Below are 17,398 nucleotides of genomic sequence, written 5' to 3'. Positions count from 1 at the left end.
ATTGTTTGCCCCAATGGATTGTTTTTACGTTTTCATTTTGGTCCTTGCAGTTGGTTCTCCTCCCACGGGCATTGGTCCTTTTTTGTGCACTAATATTGTTGGTGAAAGGACTGTGGAAAGGAGCCCTTAATTATGAGAAATCCCCAGTCTGAGCCATCTAATTGAGCAGCACAAAAACATCTTTATCACCGGTAGTCGTTTGATCAAGCTGAGACCCTGAAATTGGTATAATGACCGATGGACCGACTAGACAACCCGATATGAATGGATGCTGTTGACATTTGTTTTCCGTACAAAAGTAGAACCTGATGCTGGATGCTGCTCCACTTTCCATTTACTTGGCTTCCCTATCTATCCATCTGAGGGATGTGGCCAGTTTTTCGCAATTTTCTTTGCCTCGTTTCTGGCCGAAGTTGATTTTCGCCCATGTAGGACGAATTCCTCGTGCCAAGTCTCTGTGTCTCTCTGTGTATTCTGGCAGTGGCACTCGAATTTAATAAACCCGAAGCTAACTTTTGTGGCAAGCTGTAAAGTGCTAAATGGGGGAGTCTGTTAGTTTGATAAGCGTGTAATGGAATTCGTGCGAGCAATGGAGGGACAACTCTCTCTATTCTTAATCACTTTACCGAATATTAAAAACACTTAAACCCCATTAAATATTAAGCATTCGAATCAATTTAGTAAAATTTACCTCCCATCTCGGTTTCAGCAGCCTGAATAATTCATAATCTACCCAGAGTAACCGCACAAGCCGAATAGTTTGGCCCAACAAATCAAAGTTCTCGGGCACAAGCAAAACCGAAACAGAAATAGGAAAATAGGAAAATGGTAAAAATTAAATTCCCAAAGCAGCTCAGTACACTGGATGGACCAAAATTTTGCTGACAACCGCAAATTAGAGTAACTCGAGAGTATATTAAAGTCAAATATGCAGAGGGCGGGCGAACCATAAATAACAAGAATGTAGGGCCAAGTACAGCGGGGGGATGGAGGCGATTCATGCATTAATACTCGTATAACGTTCTGGTCTCTGATTTGATTTACTGTTCGGGGACTTCCCCCGCTTTATGGTCAAATGGAAGGGCCGGAATCTAACCGAGACAAATGCAAAGTTATGACAGGAAGGCCATAAGGAAGGACGAAAAAATAAACAAAAACAAAAGCAAGCACTGGGTCTCTTGTTTTTATCGGCTTAAACTTAAATTGGATACGCAACGGATTACTGTGTACATATTTAATCTTATTTAATTGAAGCTAATTGAGAGCGACGTGGCTAATATAAAATGCATATGCCGTACACAATGGTTTTAATTGTGAACAATTTTTTTTTCGTTTTTTAATTAAGCAGCTTTATGCATCATGCCTAATTAATGCACTTTATTATTATTATTATTCGATTATTTATACTTTTGACGATTGTATTTGCACTGGCCAGAGGTTTTCGATTCAATAGCCTCGCACAATAAACTGGTAAAGCATTCCAACAAAGCAAATGAGGACTATGTTTGAGTCCCTGTCCCCAGCAAACAAAGTCAATGCAAACAAAGGCAAAAACAGCGGCAGCGACAGCAAATAAACAAATATGCAAATTATGTTCGGTATTTTCCCTCTTCTTTTTCGTTTGTTTGACTTTATAATGAAAATATTAATAATTCAGAAGGTGCCAAATAACACAACTGCATGCGGACATGAACAAGTGTAAATAATTTAAGGCGCGGACAATTATTGTAGCTTATCCCCATTATTATGATGAAATTAAACAAATAAAAGATATGACTCTGTCAGTAATAGTGTGAGATTAAATCACCTGAGTTGAGTACTTTGATTTCTTCAAGTTTGCTTTTGGTGAGTACAATAATTACCATATTTATTGATAGAAATTCCTCTTGTTTTATAAATATAAAAAGTCTGTGACATATAATTTGATTTTGGGAACTAATTTGCCAGCAAATAATCTCCCAAAATGTTTATAATAACAATTTTAGCCAACAAAAAGAGAGTTGTGAAACACAATTTTCGGATCAAACGGAAATTGTTTTATTAATTGCATTTTGGTGACTAGACAGGGAACGACAACAACAGCAACAAAATTAAGAACAACAAAAGTCATTAAGGACATCAAGTGCGTAAACGGATTTGCTGGTTGATAATTTCGTGCTGCGAGAATTAAATGTAATTTTGCGGTTGAATTTGTATGCCTGTGCGCATGTGTTAAATGCAAATTATTCGCATCGAAAACCTCAATGCATATAAATTCGCAAATGAACAGAAATCGCCTAGAACACAGGGCACAATAATAATAACATAAATATTTAATTAAACACAATTTTTTTGTGTTGTGCCCTCAGTACCATCTATTTTTTTTAATTAATCCGCCCCACTGTTTATTTGTTTGTTCTGCGGTCGAGAGTTCAATGAGTTGTAAAATTTCGTTGGCATAAAATAATATTCAGCAATTGATTTAAATTAAATCAAAAAAATTGTGACTGTTTTTGGCAAAATGTGTTTGAGTGCGTTTTACATTTAGTTTATATTCATATTTAGGGCTTTGATCAATTAGTAGATGGTAGCCCCTGTTCTGTATATCAAAAACATATTTGAATGGCAAACATTGTGGGCAATGGCCAAAACAAATGTTTCTCTATCTGCATAGCACATTGCATGCAGCTAAAAATGTAAACAAGTGCCCCATTTGCATTTACATCTTTCATAGTTTTGTTGCTTTTATTAAATTTATAAAATTCAGGCAGGATAGTAGCTGCTACTGCTGTTCGGAAGGATCCTTGGCGAGTCAGCACGCACTGGCGGAACATTCCCTTTTACGTATCCACAGGGACACTCACACGTATGAGATTTATGGCAGAGCGCGTTTTATTTATATATATTTTATGACTTTTGTTATTTTCATATTTTCCTTCGCTCGCTTCTCTATCATAAATATTTTCCCTTTGCCATTGCTGCTTCTCGGAAAACGAAAGCAAAACTACAATTACAATGAAAAAACATATAGATAGGGGGTGTCCGCAGGCCAAAAGGAAACTTGGCAGCAGATCCTCTAAAAGTAAATAAAAGTGTAGAAAAGCGCATGGAACTTTATAGGACGTGACTTGGGTAAGCTCATAGTGGGTTGAATATCAAGTAAATAAAATTTTAAAAAAATTACTAAAATTATAAGAGAGCTAGTTTTGAGAATAAGAAACAAGAAGACATGCAGAATTACAAGAATAAAACAACCAAAAATTTATAAATTATATATTAATCTATCTCAAGGTACAATTGTAAGTTTTCCACTGTACAGAAAACAGAGTGCGCCACTCAAGCATGGACATTGAGTTTTCCAACGCCCACAGCGCCTGTTCCTGCTCCTCGTCCTTGCTCCCCCACCACCCATCCCTTTGAGTGGCAATTAACGCCCATGATATTGCGCTTCGGTTGCATGTGGAATGTGCTGGCAGCATGTGGCGTCATTGGGATCGCAATGGAATCAGCATCGACGTTGCCAGCGCGCTGGGTGTTAATGCGCCAAGTCACTCCGCGCCACTCGCATTGGCAGTCGGCTGGATTTTTATTGTTGCCTACTTTGCAGGGCCCTTTTGCGTTTACTTGGCATTTAATTTGCTTATTACCAACTTACGCAGACAAAGCGGCCATCGTTGCGCTCGTTGTCGCCATCGTTGCCCCACTTTTGTCCAAGTTTGTTGCAATTTGCAATTTGGGTCGTTGTCTGCCTCTGCCCTCCACCCTCCGCCCTCGAATCTTCTGCCTCACGCACGCACATTTGTCGCTAATTTGGCGAGGCAAGTCTTTTGGCTTCCTTCCACGCAACCCGCAACCCGCACTCCGCACGCCCATCTGCCTCGGAAAATGCACCCTCCGCGTAATTGTTTGGCACCAATTGTTTTAAATGCTCGACGAGCGCTCACAAATTGCTTCGCCGACGCCGCAGCCAGTTAACTGAGCTGAGTGCACTTACACTCTGCTGTCAACAGTTTGATCGAAATCGAATAACGTTCATAAAATCGTAAAGATTTTATGCTGAACAAATGTTTATTATAGTTTTGTGGGAATACAATGAAAGCTTACATAAATTATTCATATTTTAATAACTCAGTAAATTCCATTCACTGCAATTGCATTTTAATGGAATCCCTGTTAAAATGTTTTCCAAACAAATTCCTGCAGAAGTTTTAACATGGATTTTTATGGGTTTCTTTATAACCCATTTGTTGTGCTCATATTACCAACTAAATAATTCTTTAATAGCAGCAAATAAATTCAACAAAACACATTAAAATCGAACAAAAATAATAATAAATACTCGATGTAGTTTTATCAAAAGCAAATATTTATTTTAAGCTGTACTTACGCAATCAAAATGAAGTTTTGCTGTCTAGTGTTGCCATGGCTGCAAGAAATTGAAAATGTTTATATTATAAACAAAGAGAAGCATGCCTGCTGCTGCTGCTGCGTGTTTTTGTGCGTCGCTGGCTTGAACTTTTCCGCTTTCAAGTCGAAATCGATGCGCATCAATATTCAATATGTTGCTTTTACTGGCGCCACGGCCCCACTAGCAGTTGAACCCGCGGAATGGGCGGCTGGGAAGGCGAAGCCACAAGGAGCAGAAACCCAATCATGCAACGCAGTTTTCGCCATCTGATGTTTGCTTTACGTAATGGAATTGTGCGGTGAATGCCGCGTGCCACATTTTCGCCTTGTCTTGCTCGATTCCACTTGCCCTTTCCCCCCCCCCCCAGTTTTCCCCCTTTTCAGCCTTTGTGACTTATCGTGTGTGCGAATTTTTCTTGGCTCACCATATGTCGGATCCATCCTTGGAAGCCCTTTCAATTGCTACCCACCGACGGCACCCTGTCAACATTCCTTTGCTGCGCTGTTTATTCTCGATTTTAATTAAATAAAAATATGCATATGACGACTGGCAGCAGCAGTTAATGGGAAACTCGACTATATAAGTTGATTATAATTAGTATATGCTCAGCGCAGATGCGTTCCACAAACAATAAAATGGCCGAATGCTTCTCTAATTCCATTTGGCAAGTCAATTGCCAGGGACGTTGATTAACAACAGAAGATATTAATTAAACGAGCAATGCTAATGGCAAATTGAAAGCCTAATGAATCCATTTCGATTTGGTTTGTATTTCGGTTTGGCTGCACTTTTTCATTAGCACTCTTCAGTTAGACGGATAGATTGGTAGATGGATGGATGGATGAACGGATGAATATTGCGCATACGCCGTGTTGTGCAACAAAGCAGACACGTGCTCGTATTAGCAGCCAGCTAAGTGCTGTTATTCTACAGTTTTACACCACAATTACCAGCTCCCACACACACGGGCAACGTGTCAAAATCGACACCATCACCACCCAGCAGCCATGTAACACCCCTGGAACATCCATACCCACGGATTACACCGCCCTACGTGTCCCGGGATGCCTGCGTACGTGTCGAATTCCAAATAGCAACGCCAGTCATAACTGTAAGACAATTTCTCCGTGTGATGTGATGACGGCTACGTTGTCACGCAGCTGAATGGGAAGCTGCCGGGAGTGGAGATGCCAAGAAGAAGTCTGGTTCTGGGGGACAGCTTCCAATGGCAGGGGGCGAACGTGTAGGTGATGCAAAGCAGCGCTAGTTAGTATGTCATGTGCATGTTGGCATATTTCGCTGGAGACTTACCTTCAGGTTTGCCAACTCATCCTCTAAATTTTTCTCCCCCTTCGAGGCGTTTTATACCCTTCCTCAAGATAGGCAAGCATTTTTTTGTCGTTTTGTGGAAGATCTTAGTTCTTAAAATAAATTTACTTTCGTCACAAAAATAACAAATTTTTTACTATAGGAATTCTTGAATATTCTTAAATTAAAGCGCAAAGAGCATTTCTTTATGTATTCATTTCAGTTTATTTTATCCCCTTTGTGGCCTTGCACCAAACTTGTGTAACAACGTAATCATATCAGGGTGACACATTCTGGCAACACCACCCACACCACCCCCTAACCCCCACCCACTCTTCCCACTGCCCATGGAGTGTTTTCTCGTGTTTTTCAAAAGCGCTACGACTTGTCCTTCCAGGCTCCTCTTGTTGATGCTGCTGTTGTTGTTGTCTTTTTTAAGCATGGCCTTGCTGCCAGGAAGGAAAAGGATTGTGCAAACATCTTAACCCACTCAAGAAAAACGCCCAAAAATTGAATTTAAAGTAAGCTGCAATCTGCTTAAGAGCTAATCACACGATTCAGAAGCTTTTGTCAGCCACAATTTTGTGATTTCCTTGTGGAAAAATTCAAGTAAAGTCAATAAATTTATTATTAAAAGACTTAAATGGATAAATATAAGGTGTTTATTAGAATTAGGAACTTGAATATATTTTTGCTTAAATAATAAGCAACATTTTGCTGCTGTGCAATGGCAAATGGTGTGAACAAACTCTAGACAGATTGTGGAACATGTGTCAGGTGCACACGACCACGCCCACTAGAACATCAATATGGTGTCAATTATTTTTGCGCAAGCAGTCAACTTGTTTTTCGTACAATTACACTAACAGAAAATACAAGTAAAAAGCAAATAAAACAAATATTTGCAATAATCTCATACTTACCTATAAACAAATTATTTTTATATTGCCTAAGATTATATTAGTAACCATATATTTTTTATAAGTAACAAAATGTTTTCAAATCAAAGTTCAAAGAGTATAAATTTTTTTAAAAATCTTTCACTTCAGAATTCGAAATTAAGAATATATTTTAAATATTATCGCTCTGTTTGTTTATTAATTATAAGTACTTTCAAGCTGGTTTTATTTTCTAGAATTTTAAAATTTATATTTTTCAGGGCTTTAACACACTTTAACCCACTCAACCGAACCCCATGAACCCATTTCAAGTACGTCAAACCTTTGACACATTTGCAGTTGGTGCTGTGCGGGATGACTTGAAGGTGCGGTCGCTGGGGGAAATGTGGTGTCCCTTCGGCATAATGAACACACACACCCACACACGCTCTTCGAGTGGAGCACTGCCAGCGGTTGGATGGGGGGGAAAAAACGAATGCCATCAGCGATGAGAGTACTGCATGTTAATTGCCAAAAATAAAGTAAAGCAGGGGCGACAACAATTCCGAAATGGCTGCCTTTTTTTCACTTTGGCACAAAAGTATTTTAATTGCTTTGTACAGAGGCGGTAGGAGGCTACGAGGGGGCTCGGATAACGACACAAATAAAGAGGAATTCTCAAATGGAATTTATAATCACCGGAAATGAAGTGAGGTGAGTGGTAAACTTTCTTTTTCTATATTAATTGAATTAACAAATTTACCATTGGCAACGTTTGGCTTTTCACCCAAATTCTGAGCCACAATTGTCGAAAAGCAATTTAAACTTGAATAAGGCGTCATTTATTGTCAGAATTTTAGAATTTAAATTTAATTCACACAACCTTAAATCGAGTTACATTAAGTAAGTTCTAGAATTATTTGCTTAATTGTTTTATTTAAGAAAGAAAATACTGGTGAAGCATTTCATAGGTAAGTATTTTAAATTTAATTTCTTTCTTATTTTTAAGAGACCTTCATTTTAAATTGTTTAAGATTTGTATAATACTTTATAATCATTTTATATTTAAATTTTCCTTTATTGACAGTTTCCTCATAGCTTAGTTTATAGCTGATTTTTTATATTTTGTTTAACATATTTTCCCCGTAGAGTTGCCACAACAAACGTCACTATTTTCAACTTTTCTTTCAGGCCCCCAGCAATGTGAAATCTGAAATGTAAATTAATAAGTGCCTCTTTGAAACCAGACGACGACGACTTCCGTTAAACTGCTCAAGCTCAACAGCTCGACAGTTGCCATGTCGAAGGAAGACTCCAGCACGTCCAAGACGGAGACATTACCTCACGAGGCCGATATTTCTTTGGGTCGCGGACCGCACAGCTCCCAACAGCGCGAGAACTCTAGCGGAGAAAACTCAGGTGGCGGCGGTGGCAGTAACGGCAGCTCAAGCCAGAGCTCGGTGAGCCCATCCCGGGATGGCAGTTCATACGAGCAAGCAATACGTGCTAAGGCCCAGCAGCAGAAACTCCTGAACGATCCGCGCTTCCGAATCCGGCCGACGCAGCAGGTAATCTCGGCCTGCACTGGGGCCATGATTACCGCCTGCTTCATGACGCCTCTGGACGTGATCAAGACCCGCATGCAGTCGCAGCAGTCGCCGTCGCACAAGTGTTTCTTTTACTCCAATGGCCTGATGGACCACCTCTTTCCCTGTGGTCCCAGCGATCAGCCCGCAACGCCCAGCGCACGGTGGCGGCGGCCGCAGTTTCGCAGTACCTGGGATGCCCTGGTGAAGATAAGCCGGTACGAGGGACCCGCTGCCCTGTGGTCTGGTCTGGGACCCACACTCGTCTCGGCCCTGCCCTCGACGATCATCTACTTCGTGGCCTACGAGCAGTTCAAGGCGAATTATAAACAGTTTTACGAGGAACACTTCACTAGCAGGACGCAACAATTGGTACTCAGGTGTGATAATCTGTCCCAGGATATAATTTTTAACTTAATTAATTTTGAAATACTTTGCAGGAACACCAGTGAAAGCCTACCGCCGGTGGTTCCCATGCTGTCCGGGGTAACTGCCCGGATTTGTGCCGTCACTGTGGTGAGTCCCATCGAACTGGTGAGGACCAAGATGCAGGCCCAGCGGCAGACCTATGCCCAGATAATACAGTTTGTGCGAAACGTGATCAGCTTGCAGGGTTTCTGGGGATTGTGGCGTGGCCTAAGACCCACGATCCTCAGGGATGTGCCCTTTTCTGGGATCTACTGGCCGATCTATGAGTACCTCAAGCTAAATCTAGGCAACCACACACAGCCGTCGTTTGGTCGAAGTTTCTTGGCTGGCGTGTTGGCAGGTTCGGTGGCTGCCGTAGTGACCACTCCCTTTGACGTGGTCAAAACCCACGAGCAGGTGGAGTTCGGGGAAAAGGTCATCTTCACAGACTCACCGGCAAGAGATCTGGGCAAGAGACCTGGGACTTTTAGCCGTCTAAAGGCCATCCACAAAATGCACGGAGTGCGAGGACTCTTTGCCGGTTGTGCACCCAGACTGCTGAAGGTGGCGCCCGCCTGCGCCATCATGATCTCCAGCTTTGAGTACAGCAAGTCCTTCTTTTTCAACTACAACGTGCGGCATCACCACGAGACGCTGCTGGTGAGCAATCCGAATTCCGAGTTGGTCAAGAAGGACTAGCGGACGTTTTTTAAAAATAAACTGCTCATATTTTATGTAATTCCCGGACTCCGAACCCAATCCAATATCCCAATTAAGCGGCGCGGCGCTTAACGTGTGACGTCGGAAAATCAATTTACATTTTCACAGCTTTAAGGACTGCGACATGGCGGCCTGTTGCTCGACGTGGGCTGGGTTTCCCTTTGCCCGAGTTGACTTTTAATGGAATATTCATTCATTTGCATTAAGTGCAATTTGAGCGAGCGCAAAGGGGAAATTAAACGGAATGGCTCAAGGTAAACTGGCTTAAAAGCGCCAATACGTTCGCCCGTTTTTCTTCCGCATGCCGCCTTCAAACTGCATTTTCTCATTGCAGTTAATCGAATTTCCTTTGTTGGCCGGTCACGTTTCGCCACAGTTCGTGCTGGTGGCCAAAAATATATATATTTCGGTGATTGAGCCTGCCAGGATAACTATAAATCTCGACTGGGAAATATATATCAAAACTAAACCGAGTAATTAAGAAGTGTTTGTTTGCCTTGGGCCAAACTTAATTGCATTTCGGTAGGGTTTCTGCTATTCGCTCGAATAATTCGGCTATCACAAAAAACTGTCGAAGCGAAAATTGTAATTTTTTTTTTTGCTGTTTTTGTGTTTGTGTATGTCCTTTGTTTTTATTAAAGAGGCAACAAAGTACACAAAGCCCGGCCAAACAACACAAACTACGGAAACAGGATAACAGAGAAGAGGGTTGGGAAGTGGGCAATGTTTTGTTGTTTCCATCTCCTCTTGCTTCTGGTTGGAAGCATAACAAAATTGAGGAATCTGGTGGTAGTGATGAGTTTGGGCCATGATTTTGACAGGGTCCCGCAGTGAGGAAACTCTGATATTATTGTTTATTTTCATTTCGCCGTATTTAATTATTTGCAGCGGGTGTCAAAGTGTGGCCGAAGCAATTATGGCCATTTTTCTGCAGTCAACTTGGTATTTGTGGCTGTTCAATTAATTGCTCAGTGTTTCGAACTGAAACCGCTGATGAAATAATTGGGAAATGGTATACCAAGAGGATGACACCATTCTCTGGCGTATCGGAGTATTATTTTATTTTTCTGAGGCCAATTCTCAACTATTTCAATAAAGAACAAATACGTTCAAGAGCCCCTGTCTGCTTTTGTTACTCTCTTATTCTGTAAAATCACATTATTAAAAATACTTAACCAGGCCCCAGGCCCGAGGGAAGCATATTTAATGCTCAACATTTTATATTACCCCTTTTTTTCCATATTGGTATCCTGGCTGGCCAACGAAAATTGCCAATAAAGCGAATTAAAATATGCTTTCATAAAAATAATGGAAATTAAATTTAAGTGAATATCTCATTTGTTTTCGTATGGCGAATTTTTTTACCCAACCACACCGAAGGACCTCTGGCTACACTGCACTCCTTTTCTTCTTCTTTACTTTGCTGGGGGGCGGCAGCTCCTGGTGTTGGTTGTGGGGGCGTGGCGCTTGTCTATATATTTCCCGCAGGCTGTTGCTCGCCAGTGTTTTTTGTTGTTCAGCATCAAAAATATTTTCCCTGCCGCAAAGAGCAGCAGAAAAAAACATAAAAACAAAATGCGAGGCGAGGCAGGAAAAAAAAGCTGTTGATAGGGAACAGAGCCCTTCATCCGTCCTTCCGTCCATCCCTGTGTCATTGTGTCCTTCAGCTGTCCCTGGGCCATCCTTCAACATTTGCCTGCTGTGTGTTGTCATCCTGTGAATTCCATCGTTTTTTTCCCCTCACTGTATTGTATTTGCATTTAATTGTGGCATTAAAAATACACCGGAATACGTCGGAATACGGCTTGGTCCTGGCCGGGATCCGGATCTTTATTTATGGCCCGTCCGTACATACGTCTGTCTCTGTCGGCAGGCAGTCTATCTCATTTCTGGCCTGTTTTTGTCCGCTCACCATTGACATTGTGTGGGCGTGGCCGTGTAAATGGATATTCGATTTATATGCCCCAATCCCCACTCGCATTCTGGCGAACACAAACAAACTGGGGGCCATGGAAATGATTTAAGATTGGATTACTGGGTGACAAAGTGTGAAGATATTAAAGCCTCGACAGTGTCACCGATTGACAACTAATGAACTGTTAATTGACTAATCAAATCAAGCACGCTTAAGTGGGCGTTAATATTGCTATCGGTTTTCTTTGTTGTTTAGTGTTCGCGGGGGTTAATTTCTTGATATATATTAATTTCAGATAAGTTCAAAGAACTAAACAAAAATTGTTCAAATATACTAAGTATTTAAAGGGACTTAACAATTAACAATTAACAATTTTAAATTATTTTGTAGACAATTTTTAGAGTATAATAAACAAGAATCACTTGAGTTTGCTTAAAGAAACCATTTTTTATAAAAGCTGACTTGATTCTTAAACTTGCAGAACACCTTTTAAATTTAAAAAATTAAAAGCATAATTATTAAGAATGTTTTTCAATATAAAAAAAGGCAAGACATCAGTTATAAATCTCTGTTTCCTCTAATAACATACCCATACTGTAACCTTTTTCTTTTATTATTTCATTGAAACTCGTAATATCCTATTTATAACTATAATTAATAGTAAAATGTAATTGTTCCCCCTCTTGGCTGCATTAAATTGCTCTCCAATTCTCTCCCCCCAAAGGCATTGAGTCAAAGGGTTTTTGGGGCTGCTGCAGCTCAGTTTCAAGAACTATTTGCTTAATTGTTTAATTTTATGCGCGGAGCTTGCTAAAACTTTATTAAAATGCGTAATTGTGTAGGGTAAAATTCCAAGGCGGGAAGCGGAAGGCCGTCAAGCCTCTAGTTAGTTAAAACTTCTATTTTCTGGGAACCAACAACGTTTCTATTTCAGCTTCGGTTACTCTTTATTCGGGTCAAACATCCGTTCCGGTTTGGTCCTTCGCGCAGGCTAATTGTTGGCCCTTTGCAGGGGGTGTAGGGGTAAGCGCTGTTTCTTGACCTTGCCCCGGCAAGTGTTTAATTAATTTCCAGAACAGAGGCAAATAAATGGCAGGCGGTGCCATTGGTGGCACAAGTTCAAAAGAAAATGGGCAGCGGACGGAACTCAAGTCTATTTAAAAATGAGGCTGAATTTTTCACACTTCATGGCCATGCATCATCAAGTGGGTCTGAGGATGGATCCCAGGGCGTCTTTAAAGGGCACAGGATTCTATTTTTTTAATTAGCGAACCCTTTGCTTTGGTTATCCTTTTTTTTTTTGGGGCGGGCCGCCTGTTTGCACTGTACCTGAGCACGCAGGATTTTTAATTAAAAAGCACAAAATTGACAGGATGAAAAAATAATGTTTACCTTTTGCCGGCTTCGCCGTCTCCGCTTTAGTGTTGGTACATTGTTTGACGGGGATTTTTGGCTGTCCTTCCAGGATTTCTTACTCAACTCCAGCAGCCTCTTGATTATTCAGAATGCACACACTCGGGCCCGGGGCCTCCGGTAATCAGCATGGTAATTTTTCGCATATTTTATCAAATGTTTTGCTTCGCGTTTGTAAAAATCTAATTGCGGTTAATTTGGCTCTTTATAAATGCAGTCCCGGCCCAGCCCTTCCACTTACTTAACGCCGGCCACAAGTTATGCGAGGTACTCCCTTGCTTTTCTAGCAATTTTGGCTTTCGGGTTTCCTTCCTCGTGGCCGGCTAAATTATTTAAGCGATAATGGGGCGTAAAAGTCATAACTTTGGGGCTGTAAATTGGGGGCTTTCTTGAAGGTTCCGTTTGCCACGGGTTTTGGGTCTGGTCCTGTCAAGTGCATTAAACATGAGGCAAGGGTTCGCGCCAGCTTTCCGTGTTTTTGTTCTTGTTTATGCGGCCCTCAGAGCTTAACCAAGTGAGATAATTGGCTAAGCTTTGCCGGGAATCGCTTTATCAATTGTTGTATAATAGCCAAATGGCTAGCTTATTTCAAATGTAATTTATGGTAATCGCCGTCTTAATAACAAACCAATTAGAAACTTTCCCATAATTTAATCAGATTTGCCAAGTCTGTCTGCCAGCCTGCAGAATTTGTCCTTATATCGCGAGAGAGCTGCTTCCAGGAAGAAAACTTAAAGATTTTCCCTTTTTAGCTGCTCTTCTTACGTCACGGTACGTCTGCTTCGTTTATGAATAATTCATGAGGTAACTTTATAAAAATAACGCACAATGGCACTAAAACAAGGCAAGTGGAAAGGCCAACCTTTAAGCGGAATTGTAAATGCTCTGAAAGTGACACAAACGGAATTGAGTTGTGATTGCGAGTGATTTAAATGGGATTATGGGGTATGGATGGCACTCTTTAAACAGCTTTAACTTGAACTTGAAGGCATTAATTATAAATATGTGTAAAATATAAAATGTATTTAAAGAGCAGAGCTTACATTGTTGATTGTAAAAGTATATACCAAATATATATATTCAAAATATGGTAATATAAGTTATATAGAATGCATTATAATTGTATAACATATTTTAAATTAATATTCAAACTAAAAACTTTAGTTGATATTCCCCATTTTCCCCTGCAAATACTAAAAACGCGCTTCTAGAAAAGTGCCGAAGAAAAAGTTCTGCCTAGCCCTTACCTTACCTAAGCTCACGATGCTAAAAATTTAACAAATTCTGATATTTTAGAAGCTGCTTGTGTGTGAGAACAAAATATCTTTTATGATGTAGAGAGAAATGTGTATGTGGGATACAAGCCGAAAAGCAGCTTAAAGCTTTAAATAATGCAATAAATTATTAAATTTATTTAAGAGCGCAGAAAGTTTGCTGGGGCAATTTACCAAAATGGTCGCAGCAATCGTTTAAGTGCAATTTGCATATTCAACAGATTTTTTAAACAGAAAAAAAGAAAGAATGAAAAAACCACGAGCAAACGAGACCCCAACATATCATATCATGCTGGAAACTTTGAACTTCACCTTTTGTTTTTTGGCCCATCGCAAACTTTGCTGCGGTCTGTGTGTGTCTTCAATTTGCATACCAAGTTGCCGTGGCGCTCCAACCTTATCCACACCATCCCCCTGCTCAACCTCATTTGGAATTGCTAAATTTTTATTTCGATGGCACCTCGTATGCAAATGAGTTCAGCAGGAAGTGGCGGGCGGATCCTGTTGACCCGGAACGTAGGCACTTCCTCTTCGGACAAGTTGCTTCATTATGTCAGTCGAGCGGTACTTTATATTTGTTAGATAAACAGCGAAAGAGGAAATTAATTAAATTAGCAGCGGAGTGTTGATGAATATTTAAGATGCCATTAGAATAATGCACAAAGTTCGGCACACCAAATTCATTGCGCTAATTGAATATTAAATCTATAAATTGTAACTCGTCTGTGGCTTGCCTTTGTCATTTGCCCAAAAAAGGAATTCACACGGAGATGGGGAGCTGAATAATCTGATAAATATGTGGTAAGCTGCTTATAATTCACGATAATAACCATTAGAATTTCTCAAAGTCACTGCATAATTATGTAAGCAGCTTTGAAAAATGTCATTGTCGTAAGGCAGATACCTCAGTAAGCGGATATTAATTTCGCTTTCGCATTTTAATTGCGACCCGGCACACACACGTGTGTTCTTTTTTTTCTTATTTCGCTTAAATTCCCATCGCTTACCTTGACAACAGGGCAAGGCAAGACATACACATGCCCCATGACATTCCAGGAACCTCCGAAGGTGCTAGGGACAGGGACCGACCGTAACAGCGACAATATGAGCCTGATGGGCAATGACAGCGATGCCAACACCATGGACACATCCTGCAGATGTCAGGCGTCCGCTGACAGCCAGCTTTTGCCGGGCACGGACCCGATCCACTAACGGCAGGAGCCTGTCCGGAAACATTTTTGACTTATGAAATATGCTGAGCAGCGTAGAGCGTGCGGAACAAGCTGTCAGAAGGAGGGTCCTTGCTCTGTGCGCTTCTAGAGTGGTTTGTTGCTTACTTTTGACCATATTTTTGCAGACCAGAGGGAAAGTAATGTGCACTTGGGAAAAATGTTACTTATTCTTCATAAATTCCTACTTTTTATACTTCACTTTTAGTTTTCTTCACTCAAAATTAAGAGTTTTTAGAATTTGTGGCAGCTTCTGTCTAAGTGTAAAGCCTTGTTTCATGAAGTGCAGTGGAGAATCGCTCCTGGGGCTGAAGTTGTCAACAGTTTTGCATCCCCTTGTCCTTCTAATCTTGTATAATGCTTTTTGTAGCCCTTGTAATTTAGTTTGCAGTGTGTGTGTGTTTTTTTTATCAGTTAAAGGCGACGGGGACAACGACTAATGACTTGGAATTTGTTTGCCCGCCAGCCAAATGAGCATGTGTGCCGGTCCTCTTCCTGCCGTCCTCGAAACTCTCTCTCTCTCTGTAAGCCGGCTGTTGTCGCTTCTGTTTGCCATTAACGCCTGTTTCAGGGCACAAAAAAAAAACATATAAGAAAAAGCACAGAGAAAACTGCAACTTAAGTGCAGCAGAAGCGTGAAAATCATTAAGCTGCAGCTGCTGCCCCCACATGCCGACAGACTCTGAGGGAGAGAAAAACTAACTGGGAGAGGCGCATACAAAAAGAGGGAAATGTATCCAAGTCCCACATGACGTATGAGTTATGCAGATAAATTTCACGCCACATCACTCATACGACCCCGTGAACTTTAATTAAATCAAGCACTGCAGCGCGATTTAATGAAGAAATACTTGAACAATTTTGGTAATATTTTTAAATTTTTTAGGGAACTATTACTGGTACTTTTACACAACCAAAAATTATTGTTATTTATTAAATATATTGACTTGAAATTTTCATCAATTATCCAAATACTTTAGTTGTCACTTCTACTCAGTCATTCCCCTGTTATCAAATTGATCAAACACGCTAGAAATAATAAAAACGTGAGTAGCTCAATTCACAATTATAAAATTTAAATACGTATTTACAAACTGGTCGAAATAAACCGCATGGCGGTTGTGTAGGTTTAGGTTTAGGGGTCACCAGGTAGGGACTTTCGATTGTTAACATGGTCCAGCTCTTTGTATTTCCAGTTGTTATATCGAAAGCTGGTTGCCACGTAGTATTAGCAAACGTAGGGTTACGTGAAACTGCAAAGTAAATGAAAATCCACAAAAAATATAGCTTCATTGCTGTTCTGCCCTGATTAAGAACTAAGTCAATGGATCAAGGTGCCGAACTATAAGTCCAGTGCTGAAAATCTGAAGGGTTTCTAAGTGATTTGTTTCACTTGATCGACAGAACCAGAACGTATCGATCCGGTCATGATATTCCATTTGTCCATTTTCAAGCTAGTTGTTTAGCTTTCAACTATTCGAAATAAACCCATTTCATTTGCAAATCGCTCCGCTATATCTTTTAAAACACTTTAACACTTTATTAGACTTCACTGACTTGGTGATTTCATCTTTTCCAAAAGCCATGAAAGTATCATATGAAAATAAGTTGGTTTTAATGGAGCTTCTGGTATTAATGATTGGTTCTCAGGTTGTTGTTTAAGCTTATATATTAATTCCTTCAATTGGCATTCTGTAATATGAAAGTATTATTGAAAATTAAATTTCTCTAGAATATTTATTGGTTTTGATTACCTTCCGTTGTGCATTGGGAATCCCCATCTTTGAACGTATTATACATTTTATTCAGGAAAAGGTCTGAATATCGATAATGTGTGTATTAAAGATTCATTTTAGTTCGTTTTTTTATTTAATAAAAAGCGTAAAGCGCACCTTTTCTATCTCGTTCTTGTTTTAGCGTCTGCTGCGCTTGTATAAAAATTCCATTTGAAATTATAAGAACACCTAACAAGAGTAGCTGCATCTCGATGTTTTCAAACTAACTATAGAACCAAAGTGCATTTTTTTTATACAATTTGAACTACAACTAATAATATCCATTGCTAACCAATTTTTCAGGCATATCTAACCTTTCATATATACTTTAAAAAATTAAAGAATACGCTCACATATCTATACTCTTATCACCAATAATTAAGCAGGCTAAAAAATATAAAACAATTAATTACCGCAGCCATCGAAAGTTTACACGTTAAACACAAAAGACATAATCACGGTCATAAAAGCTCGACCACAAAGCCCATTGAGGCCAATATCTCGT

General features: G+C 40.2%; 1 protein-coding gene and 1 long non-coding RNA gene across 2 annotated transcripts; one reads left to right on the top strand and one right to left on the bottom strand.

Moving 5' to 3' along the window:
• Positions 1-7,711: 7,711 nt before the first annotated feature.
• LOC108084079 (solute carrier family 25 protein Shawn) lies at positions 7,712-9,306 on the top strand. Its single transcript, XM_017180100.3, has 2 exons — positions 7,712-8,539; positions 8,600-9,306. Exons 1-2 carry the CDS (start codon positions 7,872-7,874, stop codon positions 9,264-9,266), a joined length of 1,335 nt encoding a protein of 444 aa, XP_017035589.1. The 5' UTR covers positions 7,712-7,871; the 3' UTR covers positions 9,267-9,306.
• Positions 9,307-15,977: 6,671 nt separating this feature from the next.
• On the bottom strand, positions 15,978-17,129 carry LOC108084118 (uncharacterized). The gene is made up of 4 exons (XR_001771049.3): positions 17,011-17,129; positions 16,873-16,935; positions 16,210-16,810; positions 15,978-16,147 (listed from the first exon to the last, which is right to left on the bottom strand). It is a non-coding gene; the product is annotated as an uncharacterized lncRNA (long non-coding RNA).
• Between the last annotated feature and the right edge of the window lie 269 nt (positions 17,130-17,398).

The sequence above is a fragment of the Drosophila kikkawai genome, chromosome 3R (genome assembly GCF_030179895.1).
Source record: "Drosophila kikkawai strain 14028-0561.14 chromosome 3R, DkikHiC1v2, whole genome shotgun sequence".
Taxonomy (NCBI): Eukaryota; Metazoa; Arthropoda; class Insecta; order Diptera; family Drosophilidae; genus Drosophila; species Drosophila kikkawai.
This window is presented reverse-complemented; position numbering and strand designations above follow the sequence as displayed.